At 40.6% G+C, this 18544-nt stretch overlaps 1 protein-coding gene across 6 annotated transcripts in view; it reads right to left on the bottom strand.

Annotated features, from left to right (window-relative positions):
* Abi3bp (ABI family member 3 binding protein) overlaps nucleotides 1–18544 on the bottom strand; it is a 205305-nt gene that overhangs the window by 121619 nt on the left and 65142 nt on the right. For all 6 annotated transcript variants that reach the window (XM_052740892.1, XM_052740896.1, XM_052740894.1 and 3 more), the window contains exons 3-4: nucleotides 8194–8262; nucleotides 3438–3570 (exon numbers count right to left, since the gene is read on the bottom strand). In XM_052740892.1, coding sequence (XP_052596852.1) covers nucleotides 3438–3570; nucleotides 8194–8262 — 202 coding nt within the window. The remainder of the gene's footprint in view (nucleotides 1–3437; nucleotides 3571–8193; nucleotides 8263–18544) is intronic.

Here is an 18544-nt window from a genome sequence, read left to right as displayed (position 1 = left end):
AGAAATCCACAAAGATACCTCCACAATAGACTACTGGCAATGGTCGAGAGACAGCCCGAACTGACCTACTCTTGTGATAGGATGGCCAAACACCCTAACTGTTGTGCTAGAAATCTCATCCAATGACTGATGGAAGCAGATGCAGAGATCCACGGCCAGGCCCCAGGTGGAGCTCCAGGAGTCCAGTTGGCAAGAAAGAGAAGGGATTGTATGAGCAAGAATTGTTGAGACCAAGATTGGAAAAAGCACAGGGACAAATAGCCAAACTAGTGGAAACACATGAGCTATGAACCAATAACTGAGGAGCCCCCAACTGGATCAGGCCCTCTGGATAAGTGAGACAGTTGATTAGCTTGAACTGTTTGGGAGGCATCCAGGCAGTGGGACCGGGACCTGTCTTCAGTGCATGAGCTGGCTGTTTGGAACCTGGGGCTTATGCAGGGACAGTTGGCTCAGCCTGGGAGGAGGGGACTGGACCTGCCTGGACTGAAACTACCAGGTTGAGCTGAATCCCCCAGGGGAGTCTTTGCCCTGGAGGAGATGGGAATGGGGGGAGGGGCGAGGACAGGGGAATCCGTGGCTGATATGTAAAACTAAATTAAATTATAAAATAAAAAAAATTAAAAAAAACATGTCACAACACAAAACACTGAAGGGGGTTTACAGCAAGCAGAGCTCTCACAGCCTGCTTAAGGGAATGTAGATGAAGCCAGAGAGACTGTTAAATATACATCCTGCATGCACTCCTGCAAGGCAGCAACTCCCATTGGAGGTACGTTCCTCCCAAGAGATTAGATAATATACTCAAAGTCTTGTATGAAAATGTTTATAGATGCAATAGACATAAAAACAATCACAACACAGTTTTATTTGATTTTAATTTTTATGTGCATTGGTATTTTGCCTGTATGTACATATGTGGGTCTATGTGTGCAGAGCCCTCAAAGGACAAAAAAAGTTGGTATATCCTCTAGAACTGGAGGCAAGATGGTTGTCAACTGCCATGTGGGTACTGGGAGTTGAAAGCTGGTCCTCTGGAAGAGTGGCCAGTGAGCTCTTAACCATTGAGCCATCTCTACAGCCTCATCAATACAATTCTTGTACCTACCAGCAGAATATATAATAAACTAGAATATTCACATACTGGAATGCTACTCAAAAATAAAAAAGTAGACGTTTGACACCTGAAATGTTAGAAATGAAATTTAAAAGCATGCTGAAGAAATGAAGACAGACCACCCCTCCCAGGCAATGTGACTCCATTTATACAGATTTTATAGGAGGCAAAACTAATCTATAGTGATAAAAATCCAATCAAGGAATGTTTCTGGGAGAGGGTACTTTCTGGAATTCTATTTCTTTCTTTGTTTCTTTTTTTTTTTTTTTTTTTAAGAATTTCATACACTATGTTTTGATCATACTCACCCCCTCCTCCAATAGGTCCTCACTTCCTACCCACAGGCCAACAATGTTACTAGACATCACAAGCTAATAGATAAAAATCCCAGTGCAAGGAAAGAATTTCTTCTTTTGGATGTTGGCCAATGAGCTCCCATAGACACCCAAACATTCTAGGCTATTGCCATTGGTCTTTGTTACCCTTCAGAACTTGACAATAAGAGTCATAGACCATAGAGAAACCAAACCGATCCTGATCTGGAAGTTTCATCCCTACTGGCTAGCTTTCATAGTGCTTGAAGGTGCTGTGCATTCTACCAGAGGAAAAAAATCATCATCTTACCCAGCTGTGGTCCTTGAGAGCTACAACAATGACTGGTCTTGCAAAATACGCTCATCAGTGAAATTGTGAAATGAACATCATGGAAGTAACCAACCACTTTCTGACGGACTTAAGTCTCATACCACAGGATGAAACCCATACCTGGCACCATTGCTAGGCCAAGAACTTTGGGCTAGATAGGTCATAGGCCCTCAGCAAGAGCCTATTACTAAAATGTTGCTAAATGGACATAGTAGTAACAGACTCCTAATGATGTATCCTTATACCCATAAATGAGTGCATCTCTCAACCCTCAAAGAAACATCTATTTGCAGTAGGTGATTAACACAGATGCCAACAACTACCCAAGGTGCAGAGAATAAGATACTCTTTTCTATTTCTTAATGTTATAAAATTTATCAAAATTTATACCTCAAACTTACAAGTTTTATAGATTTTACTATGTTTAAATACACCTCACATTTTTATTTTAAAGCAGGAATGCAACTTTTCTCAAATTTGAAATAATTTCTAGTGTATTTGCAACAAGAACTACCAAACGCCCTTTTTAAATATCTCGAAGCTTGAGATTTTTGCAAACTTATGCAGTTATAACTTTTGAATTTTGATACTTATGTAGTAAATATTTATGAGAAGCAAATACCCTGCATAAGCCATTTAGGGTCATGGTTCAGTGTTTAACTCACTGCTCATTTCAGACAGAGCCAAAGATTGTGTCGGGTTGAAGGATAAATGAACTGCAGTTATCTGAAAACATGACTGACTGTTAATTGTTCTGCCAAACACCACCTCTCTGCTCCACCTCTGCTTAATTCTCCCATGTGTGCACATCTAGTTTCCTAAGCCAGTTTTCCTCAACATCAGTGGACAGCAGAATCATCGAGAATTCTTGTTGAAACACAAATGGTTGAGACCCACATTCAATTTCTGACCCAGTGAAGTCTGGGGATGGAGGAACCTTCAGTTTGCATGTTACATGTTCCCCAGTGATGGCAATAGTGATGCAGTTTGATTTGAGACCACGCTTCAAGGACTTCTACTTCAAACACTCCTGAATTATCAGATCAAAGATCAATACTTGGGAGGTGGAGGCAGGAAGATCAGTGAGCTCAAGGTCACCTGAGTCTCAGAGTAGGAGCCTATCTCAATGTGTTTATTTTTTTTAGAAATGGCATCCATAGCAACTGCAATTATTATTAAAAATAAGTACTTTCAAGAATCAATCAACCGAGCAAAATAAGACATGGGCTTAGTAGTGACTAAAATAAGGAGTATTTCTAATTATTTGAAAGGATACATACACATGCATGTACACACACAAACACACACAGTATATCTTTATGATCTTTATATATCTATATCTAGATATAGATATATAGATAGATATGATCTTTAGTTCATGCCTCCGTGCCCTCTGCATAATTGATACTGCCCATTCTGCATGACACTGCCCATTTGGTATTTGCTCCTTCCCTTAGTGTTTGCTCATACAAACATGTTTTCTACTCAGATAGATCCCAGTCTGTCAATGGCAGGGTCCCTGTACTAGATATCTATGTACCCCAAATACCTAGAACAATTATATGGCCAATAGGTGTTAAGTAAATGCTAAGGTTCCAAAAGTTTGTACGTTTTTCTAAGCATGTGTCAATGCTATCAAAAGTAGTGAAAAATAATTTCCATTATGGGGAATTACCTGTCATTGGGACAGTGACTTGGCAACGTCCAGTCGTGGTGCGGATTGATGAGGAAACCCCAGGACAGGAAGACTGAGCTTGGTGACAATGTACCAACCACGAGCTGGAGAGGTTTTCGAGAGCGAGATTTGCCTGGGGAGGCAACACACAGTTAGCTCCAGACACAGTATCTTTATTGTAGCATTGTTTTTTTATTGATTCTTTGGCAATTTCACATCATGCAACCCAATCCCAGTCCCTCCATAGCATCTCCCCCAAAAAAGAAAATTAAAAAAATATTAATTAAAAACAAACAAAAAAAACCCCACTTTACTCCTCCATCTTTCCTGCCTCTCCAACACCTCTTCATTCATCTTAGTGTCATTGGGAGCTGCGGTGAGGACGCAGTACCTTTTAATTGATGTTTTAAGTAAAATGTACACACAAAGAAGACTTGGTAAAACGATATTCCTTTCCTTTTTGTTTTAGCTTTTATCATGTCAAGATATTTTTCTGAGTCATTTCTGGGCTTCATGAGAGTGCTTTTTAAAATCATAATTTTTATAAATTCTTTGAGAATTTCATGCCTTTTCATATAGCCCACAAGACTGATTTTTATTCTATGAATTTAAACATCAAAGGGAATGCTTTATTGATCTTGGGTGTGCATGTTTATATATGTACATGTGTGTGTATGTACATGTTTTTGTATATACATATATACATATATAAACCATATGTGATGATACCCAGGCTTTAGTTTTCCTGTGAGTCACGTAGTTACACATGTGTTGGCTATGATTAGTGAAGTAAACACCCAGACACATACTTACATCTCTGTGTATATACACATTCCATTTGCTTTATTTCTTTCACAAATAAATTTAAAATGTGCCTTTTAGACCAGTGGTTCTCAACCTGTGGGTCATGAGCCCTTTGGGGGTCACAAATCAGATATCCTGCATATCAGATATTTACATTACAATTCCTAACAGTAGCAAAATTACAGTTCTGATGTAACAACAAAATATCTTTATGGTTGGGGGTCATCACATCTTGTGGAACTGTATTAAAGAGTTGCAGCATTAGGAAGGTCGAGAACTACTGTCCTAGACTGAATTAACACCCCCCAAAGAGAACATGACATTATTATGGAAGTTGTATGTCATATTTTTAAAAAATCTTACCTTACAGTGTAAAATCCCTTGATATGATATTGTAATAGGCCTATGCTTACAGTAAGCACACAAATGGAGAGATACACACATTTGAAATAACACTGGTAAGGGGGGAATAATACAGGAAGCACAGTTGTTCTGTAGGTACTAATAGAATTTGGGGAATACCACAAGTTATGCTAGTGAATGAGTATTAGAGTCTTTTCAAGCACAAGGGGATAAGGGTGTGGGGTAGGCATTTCAATTTTAAAAATTATTTGAAGCTATAGAAATGAGAAGACAGGAAAAGGAAGAACCTTGGATACAGGTTCAACCAGGGAAATAAAATCAAAATTAAAAAAAAAAATAAGACTCATAAAACTGCATCCCTACTGAGTTTCCTCTTTGCTTCATGAGACTGGGCATGTTGTGTCTATTATAGGAAGGACTTCGGTATTCTCAGTCTAATGGGCTTGGAACAATACAGCACAGCGCCTAGGACCTTTAGTAAAGTGTGTAACACAGGACCCCGTAAGTGAGTGCAATGGTGACTATTTGAAACACATGCTCTTGAAAACTGTCATGTCTGTTTCTTTAAGGCCTGTCAATTATAACTCCAGGAAGAAAGCCTCTGAACCCAGGATTTATACAACCCAGTGGTATAAAAAGGCCTCATTCTAATGCAGCTGGCTTATTTATGGGGTGCCATATCTTTCAATATCTGCATACATTGTGTAATGTTCAGAGCAGAGTAAATCTATATCCTTAAACATCTGGCATTTCCTTATGGTGAAGTAACAAACACCCTCTTCAACTTTGAGAAAATACATAGTAAAATTTTGTACTACATATGGTTCTATGATTTGAGTGTCACAATGCTAAGGCTTGGTTTCCATCCCATGCTCTTACTGGGAGTTACTCCAAGAAGTAAGCCATAGTGGGAAGGGTTTAGATCTCTGGGGTACACCCTGAAAGGGGGATTATGGAATCCCAGTCTCCTCTTCTTTCTCACTTTTTGAATTCTGATCATAAGATGAGCATTAATGCCTTACTTCCATAATGTCTCACCATAACCCTAAAGAATGGGGTCCATGGTTACAGAATCAACCTTCTAAAACTAAGATTATCTTGGGTGTTTGACATAGTAACATAACACTGGAAAGTTAACTAGGAAAGTTGACCTCTTAATGATGTCTAAAGTAATTTACGAATATCATAATAGTTGTTGGCTGCAGACAGGCATGTACTCCTCTCTATAAACCTTTTCAGATGCGCCTGCCATCATGCCTTGCAGATGGTGATTTGAGTGGTCTACATTTGACCTCCAAGAAATAGATAGGAGACTCTTGATTGAAGGTAGGGGGTACACACAGCTTGGAAACAAACACTGAGGTGATTACACTAATCTTCCTGTTTCGGAGTTGACTGTCATGAATGTAATACAACAGCATTATTTTAGAGATGAATAAGAAGGGCCAAAAAAGGGTGTCCAAAATTACACAGAATGCAAGGTAAAAATTCATATTTGGATTTCCTTGATTATTTTCTAGTTTCCTTTGTAGTGAATCCTTGGCTCAACTCACAGTGTATGAGGAGATGAAATGCAGCTTTAGAGATGAAAAATGTATATTTCATTCCCCAAGGGATCCTAAGCTTGCATAATCAAACAATTGTGTCACTAACTTGGCGATTTTAATATGAAAAAGATTAGCTAATTAGACTCTATGTGGCAGATGCAAATGTAAAACAAATGGAAGTGATTCCATTAGTCATCACATCTCTCCCAGATGCAGAATACAAAACCAGAAACTATATCCACTGCCTGAGAGGAAAGGTGGAACTATCTCATGCTGAGCAGGATGATACAACTTCCTGAGCTAGGAATGAGAAAGTGAGAAATAATCTCCAAGGCCAGTGTCAGCAACCTTGAAATAAAATGAAGGTAGGAATTATTACTTGAGCCACAAAAGCCTCAGTGGTCTGATTTTCCTTATAAATTTTTATTTATATGATCAGGGTTACATGAACAAACAGGTCAGTGACTAGCCAAATGAAATCCCATTCTAGGACATCAGTCACGTTTGACATTGTTGTTCAAAAGTTTGAAGCACTGTCTTGATACTGAGTTTTTCCCTTTGCTTCGAGATAAGAGGCGGAAGGGGGGGATAAAATGTATATATTTTTTTTATTTCTCAGAATGCTTGATCATTCAAAGCTACTTATAAAAGAAATAACGGAAGTGTAAGAAAAGGAGAGAAGGGTACTGGAAGCTGAGTTCTGGTGACCAGCCCTGTGCTAATTCATTGAGTACAAATTCAGAGTGGCCAAGGCACCTATGCTCAGTGTGGTAGAAGTATCAAATGCTATTCCTCCCATCTTATCCCTCCAGAGAAGCAAAACAAACACAAAGATGCTTCTCTGTGTGGCATCCAGGGTTACTCAAAAGATGAAAGTGGTTAGGGAATCATTGAGTGGAGGAGAGTTCATACCAGGAAAAGCAAAGTAGCACACTCTGTGGTCAATGCTGTCCACAGGAAGGAAGGTGAACGCTCCGTTAGAGGACACAACATTTTCCTTCAGAGCAATACTCGGATGAAGTCTTACGAATTAGACATGGCAAGCTTTTAGTCTTTTGTCTTTACTGTTTTTTCTGTTGCTGTGGTAAAATACCCAGCAAGAGCAACTTAAAGGAGAAAGGGTTTATTTTGGCTCATGATTCAAGGATAACCATTCATAGCAGAGAAGTTGAGGCAGCATGAGCTTGAAATAGCTGATTGCTGATTGGAGCACATCCACAACCAAGAGGCAGAGGGATGGATTCATGCACTCTCTTCCTTTTATGTGGTCTAGGATGGGAGCTCAGGGGGCCGTACTGCCCACTGTTAGGTCTTTCCATTCTCAATTAACCTAATTGACATAAGCCCTCACAGGCACACCCAGAGGCTAAGTAATCTCTAACAGGTGTGCCAAGAGGTGTGTTTCCAAGGCAATTTAGGCTCCTGTCAAGTTGGCAACAGTATTGCAATCATGTTGAAGTTTTACTCTTATTGATATGTAAGTTATCCATTTTCTGTCTCCAGCCTTCCTGGTCGGAGCGAAGTCCAGAAAGGAGAGACACAGAGTAAATAAAACCAAAGTGCCAATCCCTTCAGTATATACACAAGTGAGTTATCCTTTTCAAACATAAATGGCTTCCTTAAGCTAAGGTTAGTTAGAAGCTTTGTCTTTAAAATCTGAAAGGCCAAGAGTGGGCAAGAGGTCACCCTTACACAATAGAAACAGGCTAGCAGGAATTAGCCAAAATGATACTTATCACAGGCCAGAAGCTGTGTTAATTCACTTACCCCTCCCATTAACCAAGGCAAAGAGAGTGTGTTAACTGTCTAAACCTCAGCTTAGACAGTCACAAGAAGTAGCAATGCCACCTTATGCTGAGAGTAGTGTCTAAGGCCAGGCTATGGCTGCTTATCCAGCAGGATAAGCTGCAGACTCAGGACTGAAACCATCTATACCTACATTGCTAAGATATTCCCAAGGCATTTCGTCTCTGGCATGTAGTGGAAGGTGAAGTTTCATGGAGCATAGTTAACTACAAGAAAATGCAGTGCAAAGACTGTACCTGAACATGACTTCTTCTGGCTGGGAGGAGGAGCGGGTCGCACGACTATCAGATACTTTGGCTCCGCATCTGAAAAAAAAAAAAAAAAAAAAAAAAAAAACCCACCACATTATCTTTCAGCAACATCCTTTCAGAACCAGCATGGGAGTTGGTGCACCCATGTCCTAAATGAACATTTCCTGGTGTTAAACTCTCTCTGACCCCGGTATCAGTGAATAAGAAGACTCAAGAGCTGGAAAATTAATACTTTCTAAAAAGCCCATTAAGTTTTAGAAATGGAAATTAGATCCATATTTTCAAACCCAAATGGGCATGGGTGGGGAAGAGGTCTTTAAAAAGCACACGCTACACAGACTTTGTTTTTTAAGTAAAATCACTTTATTCTTATTAATTCACAAATGAAAACATCACACAGCTAGTTTAAGGAAACCACGCAAAATCCCTGCCCAGTCCCAAACCCTATGCGTCCCAATGAATGTCTATACCATCAGAATGTCCATTCTATGTGACTTTGCTCAGGGTTTTACACTTTCGTGATCCAGTACATTCTTATGCAGCACTAAAGATGAAAAAAAAAAAAAAAAAAAAACCAAAAACCCTGCAAGTTGAAACTAGGAAAAAATAATAGCTTTCTATCATCTTTCATGACTCCTGTGCCCTTCTGCCTACATCCCCCTTCTTTCCACATCATCTACTGTTACCCTCTTGAAAGCCTTTCTAAATTTTATACTATTCCCACACACTCATTTACACACACACCTGCATGTAAGTATATGCACCACATGCTTTCCTAGGGTCCTCAGAGGTCAAAAGAAGGCATCTCATCTCCTAGAACTGTAGTTACAGGTGGCTGTGAGTTACCATGTGGGTGCTGAGAACCAAACCCCGGTCCTCTGTAAGAGAAGCAAGTGCTCTTAACCTCTGAGTCATCACACCAGTCAGATATGTTTATTAATTCTTTGAAAATTTCAAACATGTATACAATTTATTTTAATAATATTTAGCCCCTACTTCTTCTGCCAACAACTCCTGGATTCAGCCTATGTGCATCCTCAATTTCACATCTTTTCTTATACTCCACTGAGTCCTATTTTGCTGCCCTAGATGCACAAGTATGGTGCCAGCCACTGCAGTGTATCAGTGAAATAGAAGAAAATATTTAGGTCTTAAATTATGTAAGTAAAATTATGTTAAACCATATAAGATACTATACATAGTCTTAGATAAAAGGCTGAGAAGCAATATTAAAGCTAAGAGATGCGAGCTTATTCAATAAGGACTGAGTAATTAATGAAATAGCCTTTTTAAAAACTAGTATATCCAAGATGACTGGTTGGTAAAACATATATAAACAAACAAACAAACAAACAAAAAAAACACTTGAAAAGTAGTATTCTACCAATAGATTGTATTGAATATTTCTTCAGAAGCTTTGGGACCTGAGGCTTCTTAGTCATCAAATTTGACTTAGCTAAGTCAACCAGAGTTCAGCACTGCTTGCCCAGGTAGACCTTTTTATTTTTATTCTGTTTTTACATTTCCCCTTTGTGGCTATAGAAGAGGCCTTCTTACCCAAGGTGTTAAGGAGCCAACTTCGTTTACATGGCTGGCATCTCCCCATTTGCTATAATCTGCTTAGTTACTGAGGTAAGGAACCCTGGCAATCTTTGGAACTCACCTCAGGGCTGTGTCTGGTGCACAGTTGCCTCATGACCAGATGAATACATGACCACATGATCTCATGAACACAGGTAAAGTGTGCTCAAGCTTCCCAGAGCCCCATGGGTTGGAAAGTGTATCTTGCTTATTTAAAACTCCCATAAGAAATGCTCAACCCAGATTCAATAATAGGAGTATAACCACCATTGGGTGAGTTTATTAGGGTAGTAGGACAATATAGATGTCAAACTATATAATACATGCTTTCTGTGTGCAAAATAACTGTTAATGAATGTATACACTAATGACATGTCATGCTGATCCTGCATATTCTGTGCAATTATCTTGCATAATAGTGAGATCACTGAGACATGGTCAGCTTCACGGGTGTGCAACATACACAGTTGCACCCTTCACAGGGACCCCCATGTTTGGTTCCTATCACCATCTGGAAACTTTTTTTTTTTTTTACTTCTTTTGTGTATGTGTATGTGGGTGGGTGCATACACATGTGTGTGGAAGACAAAGGACAACTTGTGGAAGTCAGTTCTCTCCACCATGTGGGTTCCAGGGATCAAACTCAGGTCATAGGGCTTAAGGAAAAATCACATTAACCTCCTGAGTCATCTCACCAAACCCCTGAAAGTTTTATCACTTTGATCTTTGAACTTCATCTTGTAAAATTAAGTCTCATGGGATGATGGGGCATGCTTGAGAACAAATGGAGCCAGAAATAATAACACTCGTCCATGGGTTTCTGCCTCCCTCTTTACATAAAGCATTCCAAGTGCAGCAAGCTCCAGGTTCCGTGAGACACTGTCTCAAAAACTAAGGGGTAAAATAGTAGAAGATACCAGACATAGAGTTCTGGCTTCCACATGAACATGCACAGGCCAGCATGCCTGCATACACATGTGGACATACACCACACACACAATAGAAGAGGGCAAGCAAGTCTTACCACTAAGAAAGAAGATGTGGAGGGAGTCACTGACAGCCCCAACATGACACATTGGCCACACAAGCCAGAGCTTGCTTCCTTGAGAAACAGGTGGGGGTTTAAAGAAACACAAACCAGCAGGGAACCTCTTTCTGCCCGTTTTTGCCGTGCTAGCTAACACGGAAGAAAAGGGAAAGATAGGACAATTCCATTCTCTTTAAGTTCACCCTCATTTATAAGTTAAAAAGAGCACCCACAGAATATGCACACTTGTGTCAAAGGTGAATAAAAGTTGAGACATTTTGTGCAGCTTTTCCTCAATTTTGCTTAGAAATCCCTATGCATGCAGGAACTACAAAATGCTGACTGCACACTTCCAGCCCTGCTGTTGAAATGTAAAGGTTCTGGAATTCACACTGAAAATGGCCATCGTGCACTGTCATTGAGGTCAAAGGTCCATGTACTATAATTTATAGTTTTCATTCTTTAGAATTACATTAATTAGCAAATAACACATGACAAAATTGTGTGGGAGACTGTGGGAGGAGGTGGTTTACTCACTAATGATAATCAATCCTGTTTTTTGAAACAAGGGCCCTCAATGTTAGTTTCACATGTGGCCCTACAATTACATAAATATCTTAATCTAGTCTTCAAATGTCTCTTTAATAAGTCTCAACAATGCCCTTCTAGAACACAGAGGCCATGTTTACTAAACATGAGCTTTACTAAATTGCTCGTCATGGTAGAGTTAGAGCTAACATTTAATTACTCCCTTAAGACAGACTAATTACGGGTTAGTAGCTTTTTGAAAAGGACTTGAAATGCTAGAGCAATACATACACCAAGGACAGTGCTTGGGATCCAACATGGTCATGGGAACAATTTAAAAATCAGTTCAGTTTTTTTTTTTTTTTTTTTGGTTATGTTCACAGTCGTTTTGTACAGGCTGTGGTAGTATGTCAACACCTGGAACAGAAGTGGAACACTGGGTGTGTGTATTCGTTCTTACTGCTCATTAAATACTCCCAACTTACAGTGTTTCAGGATTGCTCATGCTCTGTTGGTGATACAGACATAGGAAGATAGAGCACTAAAGTCACGATTTCCGTTCCAGGCTGTATTTTGGATTTGTAGCAGATTGAGAATACACTCATTGTGGTCTTTGCAGATGTTCTACCAAAAGTAATTATTTCATTATTTAGGGAATGTATACAATTAAAGTCTCAATGCAAGATAATTTATATAGGATGCAGTTACTTTAAATTTGTAATTCTGGTGGTAAATTCTACAAATGGGTACAGCCCAGTTTAACTTAATTTGCTTAATATTGTAAATGCCCTAGGGTAAAGGATAAGAGAATTTACTATTTAAAGAAGTCAAATATTTTTTTTTTTTTTTTTTTTTGGTTTTTTCGAGACAGGGTTTCTCTGTGTAGCTTTGCTCTTTTCCTGGAACTTGCTTTGGAGACCAGGCTGGCCTTGAACTCACAGAGATCCGCCTGGCTCTGCCTCCCGAGTGCTGGGATTAAAGGCGTGCGCCACCACCGCCCGGCAAGAAGTCAAATATTTAAGACATATATGGACATATATTGTCTTATTTTTAGTCAAGGATATGATCCTACTATATTTGCCCAATTTAAATTCTAACTTTCAAATTTGGATCTCTTTCTAGTAGAGAACTCCAGTCTTGCAAGAGGCCCTGCTCAGAATGTTGTCACAGTGGCAGGTATTCCTGTCCTGCGAAGCTTCTACCGTGCATATGTCTACATAAACATGAGGTAAGCCAGGGTGATCTTCAAAAAACATGTCAAGAGCTTAAACACATTCATTCATTCATGCATGCATTCATCTCTCATCTCTTCCTGCCCGTCCTCCTTTATTTCCCTCTCTCCTCCCTGTTATTCTAACAACTTGGTTTTATGTTGAATCAAATGTCCCTCTCTAGGAGGCTGACATTCAATGTTGCTTGGCTATTAGTGGGACAAAGCAAACACTTCTCTAGGGACTTTTCATTTTTCCCCCATTTACTAGGTGGAGGCAAACCACAGTGGCTATTTTCACAGAAACTTCATGCTGGTTAAATTTATTTAGAATTGTACAGATTATATGCTAGTAACTAATTTGTATTGTACTAATCATATGCTAGCAATATTATCAATTTTCTTAAATCCAAAAGTGGGTGTGCTCTATAAGATTGGAGGACAGACAATAAGGGAGGAAATAATAAAAATAAATAAATACACGCAAGCATCACAGATTTCAAAATACAAATATTTCCCCAAGAAAATTATACACCACCTTCATTCACAAACATCACTGTAAAAAGTCTTCAAAATATATTGTCCAACAGACGCTAATGCTACAGTCTAATTAGGTGTGGTTTATTACTGTGAACAAGTGTAAGATGGGTTTGGAAGACCGCATCCATAGGCCCTGAACACACAATTGACAAGATGCAAAACCAATTTTAAGAAAGATGGGGGTTCTCTTTTGGGGAAACACTAATGGGACATTTTTCTAGACATTTGAGGGCTCTTGCTGCTCACTGGGGCCAACACTCAGGTATCCAGTGGCAAAGGATCACGGTAGTCAAGAGTTCATGAGGAAGACTGAGCAGAGGTAGCAAAGGATCATGGTAGTCAAGAGTTAATGAGGAAGACTGAACAGAGGTGTTATCGATGTGCTAACTTCACAATGGTTACTAAGTTATGAACACAGTTTAGTAATTTTAGTAAGTCATTTAGATTACTAGCTTTTTATTAGTTGTGCAGAAAAAGAATATCTATGGAACTGTAACTATCAGAAACTAAGTGAACCCACCGTTTAGAATATTTCCAAGTCTCTATAGAAAGACTTGGTGAACTGAGCTCAGGCTAGCCCTGGCCACACTTTGAGTTCAGGCTTTGTTCATTTATGCATCCTTAAGCCTGAAAAGCAGTAATTATTCAATTAGCATATTCTGAAAGAAGGAATCAATGGAGCTCTGCATGAAGAATGGAGAAAACTCTTAGGGACTGTGAACCAGCACAGTCCATAAACATAAACCACTGTTTTCACACACTCCATAATTCAGCAGCAGAGAATTAATAAATCTATTTACAGAACTGTTCTTCTACTTAACAAAATTATTTATACCAAGTATGTGTTTTAGCATGGATCAATAAACCTTTTCCTTTCTGCCTGAAAAATAATTGGAGACAATTTGACAAACCCTGGGCCATTTGGTAACTATTTCCATGAAATATTACAAAATCTTTTAAATGATGAACCTGTGCCCAGTTTGACAGAACATACTGCTATGCCCCTCAGTTCAAAGAAAATTCTGGCTCCCTCGGCCTCCAGGACTGACTGGAATAACACCAAAGTTTAAAAGATCCACAGAAGTGTAGCCAGCCCCATCACGGAACCACCAGCCATGCAGAAAAGACTCGGATGTCAGCCACAGAAGGGGGTCCAGATATTTACACACCTCATCCGAGGGAGCTCACAGCTTAGGTGGGCGTTTGTCACAGGACAAGTCTGCACAGTTGATGATTCCAGTGAGAAGTAACCCCTGCTCTCTGTGCAGTGGAATGGGCGGGGTCTCGAAACATGGAAGGAAAACTCAGCTCTGATGGATGAAGAGGTAAGCAAAGGGGCTTTTCTTTCCAAACCCAGTGTTGCCAGAGCTCTGCTATACTCGGTCACTCCTCACAGTCTACTAAAGTGTTTGGAAGAAAACATTTAAATGGTGTTTCCAAAACAGCACCACCACTTCAAAGCACATCCCAATGAAGGAGACATCCATGGAGTTTGGCTCAGTGTTCCACTTTCATTTGATGAGATTTGGGGAGGCAATACTATTAAAGACATATTTCACCCAGGACTAGCTGTATTAATTGTGGGTCCAATGCAGAAAACAAGTGATGAATGAAACCATTCTTTAAAAGTAGAGAAAACGAATTATTAAAGGCATTAAAGAAAAGAAAAGAAAACAGGCCATTTCCTTTTTCCACTATCTCCACCTCCACCGGTTATGGTGTTGATTTACCATTTAATGTGACACTCTGGAGATGGACTCCACTCCTCTGCTAAGCATGCCTCCTCACTCTGACTCCCAACAACTTTGGACTCTCCTATGTTCCAGTATGAGGTTCAGTTTCTCCAGGGGGTATGTTGGGAGGTAGACTCAGTTGGGAACCCTAGTGGGTTTTTTAGAAAACAGGCCAGCACTTTCTCTTGCTCTCTCACATACATGCTCTATGCTCTCTCGAGCACATGCCAACTTCCCATCCTCACATATATGCCAGCCACACGACCCCATTTGCCACGCTGTGGTGCAGCATAAGGCCTTTTCTAGATGTGCCTGCCTAGTCCTGAACTTCAAGGCCTCCAGATTCGTGGGCCCAGATATCTCGTTTTAATAAAGTAAATACATTTAATAAAAATGCCTAGTCTCAGGTGTTCTGTCATAGCAACAGAAAATAGACAAAGACAAAAATGTGTCCCATTAGGGTCTACCTCATTATCAAAGTTTCTTTCTGTCTGCACTCTCAGGACAGAAAACACAAACTCTCTTTCCCACAAATCTGTCACTCCAACCTGGACACCCCATATGACTGCAGTCCATGCCCTGGGACCGTCACGTACCCAAGTAGGGGCAGAATGGTACTTGCTTCATCCAAATGCTCTAAGGAATGTATAGTGATACCTCCAGCTTGTGCAAGCACAACTGCCACCACATCTGGCCACATGGCACCACAGTATGTATGTACCTACCCTAGCTCTTCCCGAGTTCACACCCAAGGGTCTGCTGGAGATGGAAGCCAGCTGAAATCGCTAATTGAGAGTAAGAAGTAGACAGCATATGCAGGGACAGAGGTGGCTCTGAGCGAATGCGTGGGGAGCAGATGAAGTCTTGAGTGAACGGCTGTGTCCATGTCAATGACACAGTGTCTCAGACCCCTGAGAATGGCAGAGCCTTCCCCAGGCCAGACTCAGGGAAGTGACAATGCCTCCCTCTGATTGGGTGTGCAGTGTGTAAAAAAAAAAAAAACCAGCAACTGAAGCTTCCTCCTCCTGATGACTGCAACCTGATTCTGCTCCCCTACAGAGGCCGTCGACCAAAACTAGCTAATCCCTCCTTCCTGTGCTATACATGACAAGTGTGCTGAGGTTCCTGATTGTGTAGTGGGTGCCCTCTCCAGCCCATCTGACCACAGCTTCTGTGTGTGTCAGGGAGTGTGTGTGTGTGTGTGTGTGTGTGTGTGTGTGTGTCTGTAATTTTTCATTTCCTTGTTGCCTCAGTCAGGTTTCCAAGACCAAGCCATGATGGACACAGTGAGCAAGGGCACGCAAGTCTTGGAGACAGGACAGTTGCAAACTGAACTAAGAAGGTGAGGGGTGTGGAAGGCCAAAGCACAAAAGCTCAGGCTCCACCCCCTACACCACCACCACCACGGGGGGGGGGGGGGCATGGGTCCATTGGACATTAGTCACTAAATGAAATGTAAAGGAAACTAAGAATTGAGAAGAGTGATAACAGCTCATTTCACTCCGAACCCAAGGTCCTCCAAGGGCACTTGCCACCTGCTCATGAAGCCAGCACTGATCTGACCCTCTACTCCCTGTCCCTGCATACTGGGTACACCTGCTACCCCATCTTGTTTCCTGTGGTCTGGTACAGAGCCTGGTACATCTCATCCAGCCACTGTCCCAAACTAACCCTGCTTCACTTTCCCTGTAATAGATTCTCTCCCTGACATCACAAATACTTGGTACCATATTTCTCTGACCCATCTGCCCTAAGGGCCAGTACACACCTTTCCCACTTGCCAAGCCTGTCAGATACTAAATTGCTGGCTTTCTTGCCTGTAATATTTTCCTTGTCTTTGCTCATATATGCCCCCCACAGAGAAGCTTAGCATGGGGTATTTGTTGTCCATTAGCTGTTTTAATGTTTGGCTGGGGCTAGAGTTTTGAAGTAGAGCCTATTCCGGTACACATACATTTACCCATAAACTCTGCAATGTTCAACATATCACTCTAGAAAGATCTAGTGCATGATCAGGACTTCATTTGGACATGTTTTCTCCAAAGAATAGTGTCCAAAGTTCAAGACTTCAAGCCAGCCAAGTGTCGTTTCCCCCAACCCTTTAAAAATGCTCTAGTGGGCATTACCAGGTAGAGGTACAGTGCCAAGAACTGTTCTCTAAAAGGAGTTTTCCCAAAGTTGAAAAGAACCAGAATACGTGTAAGGCACGGGGCAGAAAAGCAGCGTGTTGTGGTGGCTAAGGGCCAAGACAGATCTGGAGTCAGCCTGCTGCTGGCATATCCCGAAACCTCCAGGGATCCTGTGTCTTCCCTGGAATAAAGATGCTGTTTACAGTGTCTGTTCTACAGGGCAACTCCCAGGAACAACTGACCAATTCCTTGGCCGAGGACATTGAGGGAACTCAAAATCAAAAATCATTGGTTGATGAAAATCTCCATCCAAGATAGGCTAATTAGCTACTGTGCACCCCATTTGGTGAGTGAATACAGTAGAGAACTCAGAGACAACATCTTCCCTTAATTTCCCTCCTAACAGGGCACCATCAATGGCAGAGTGAAGTTTGGGCTGTCACTTCATGATCAGACTATGAAAAATCTGAGGGTCATGTTGAAAACTCTAGGCTTTCCCTTGCAAATAGATCAAGCAGGCATCTTTCCAACTACTGAGATAATGGGGCACATTTAATAATTACACCAGGCAAGAGGTATAAATCTTGACATGCCAGGCAAGCCAGGCATTTACCAATAGTACAATCACCCCTAAACTCAAAGAACTGTTTCTCCCAGAGACTACCATTCCAGGCCATGAGAGATGCTTTGTTTTGTTGACAATGAGCTTTGATTGGAGAACTGAGAATAGTTCAAATTCACTGAGTCTGGTTATCAAACACATGGAGCTGATAAGGCCCAGCTCTGCCTCTGGGAGGCCTCATTAGGCTGGCGAAATAAGACACAGGGGAATACATGCACGAAACCCCACAATCTGACCACAACATAAAACAATAAAGCCAAATGCAGCTCATCACAGCCCAGCACATGGTATGACTCACATAAGCCAAAGAACACTGAGTGTGCTGGGCAAGTAACCCATTCCAAGAGAAAAAACGTGACAATTGTAATAGCTGATAAAGACTATTGTCCTTGGTTTTGAGATATCCCTAAAAGCAAAGGAAATTCTACCATCTAATCCTTTTCTTCTATTTTCACTTTCTGGATAACCCTCAGACCCTCCAGTTTAACCTTTCAGCGTTAGCTAGCTTTCCATTAAAAACCTCCTTCCTAATAGCCAGACTCTTGCAATGATTCTGGAGTACTAGATGCAGAGTAAAACATCCTTTTAGCCCATGGCAATAGAGGACATTTTAAATGTATAACCAATCATGAATTTTGGAAAGTTAGATTTTTGATTTCAGTTTACCTGATACAATATGGCTGAAAACTAAAATTCTGAGATAATACAAATTTAGTTTAGTGAACTTCTAAGAAAAGATAGACTTGAAGATGATATATTAGATCAGGAAGATGAGTAAAATCCAGTTAAAGTACAGTTGAATCCAGCAGAAAAAAAATAGAATATTAAAAAGATTTATCTTAAGCAGCACATGGGGAAACAGGTGTCTATTTTCAGGACAGGACTTTCTGGTGAAAACTCATGGTGAACTGGTTAAAGATGGTACACATTTATTAAGAACTTGATGCTTTCTACGCCAATAGCTTT

The sequence above is a fragment of the Peromyscus californicus genome, unplaced genomic scaffold (assembly GCF_007827085.1).
Source record: "Peromyscus californicus insignis strain IS unplaced genomic scaffold, ASM782708v3 Scaffold_16__1_contigs__length_79575227, whole genome shotgun sequence".
NCBI lineage: Eukaryota > Metazoa > Chordata > Mammalia > Rodentia > Cricetidae > Peromyscus > Peromyscus californicus.
This window is presented reverse-complemented; position numbering and strand designations above follow the sequence as displayed.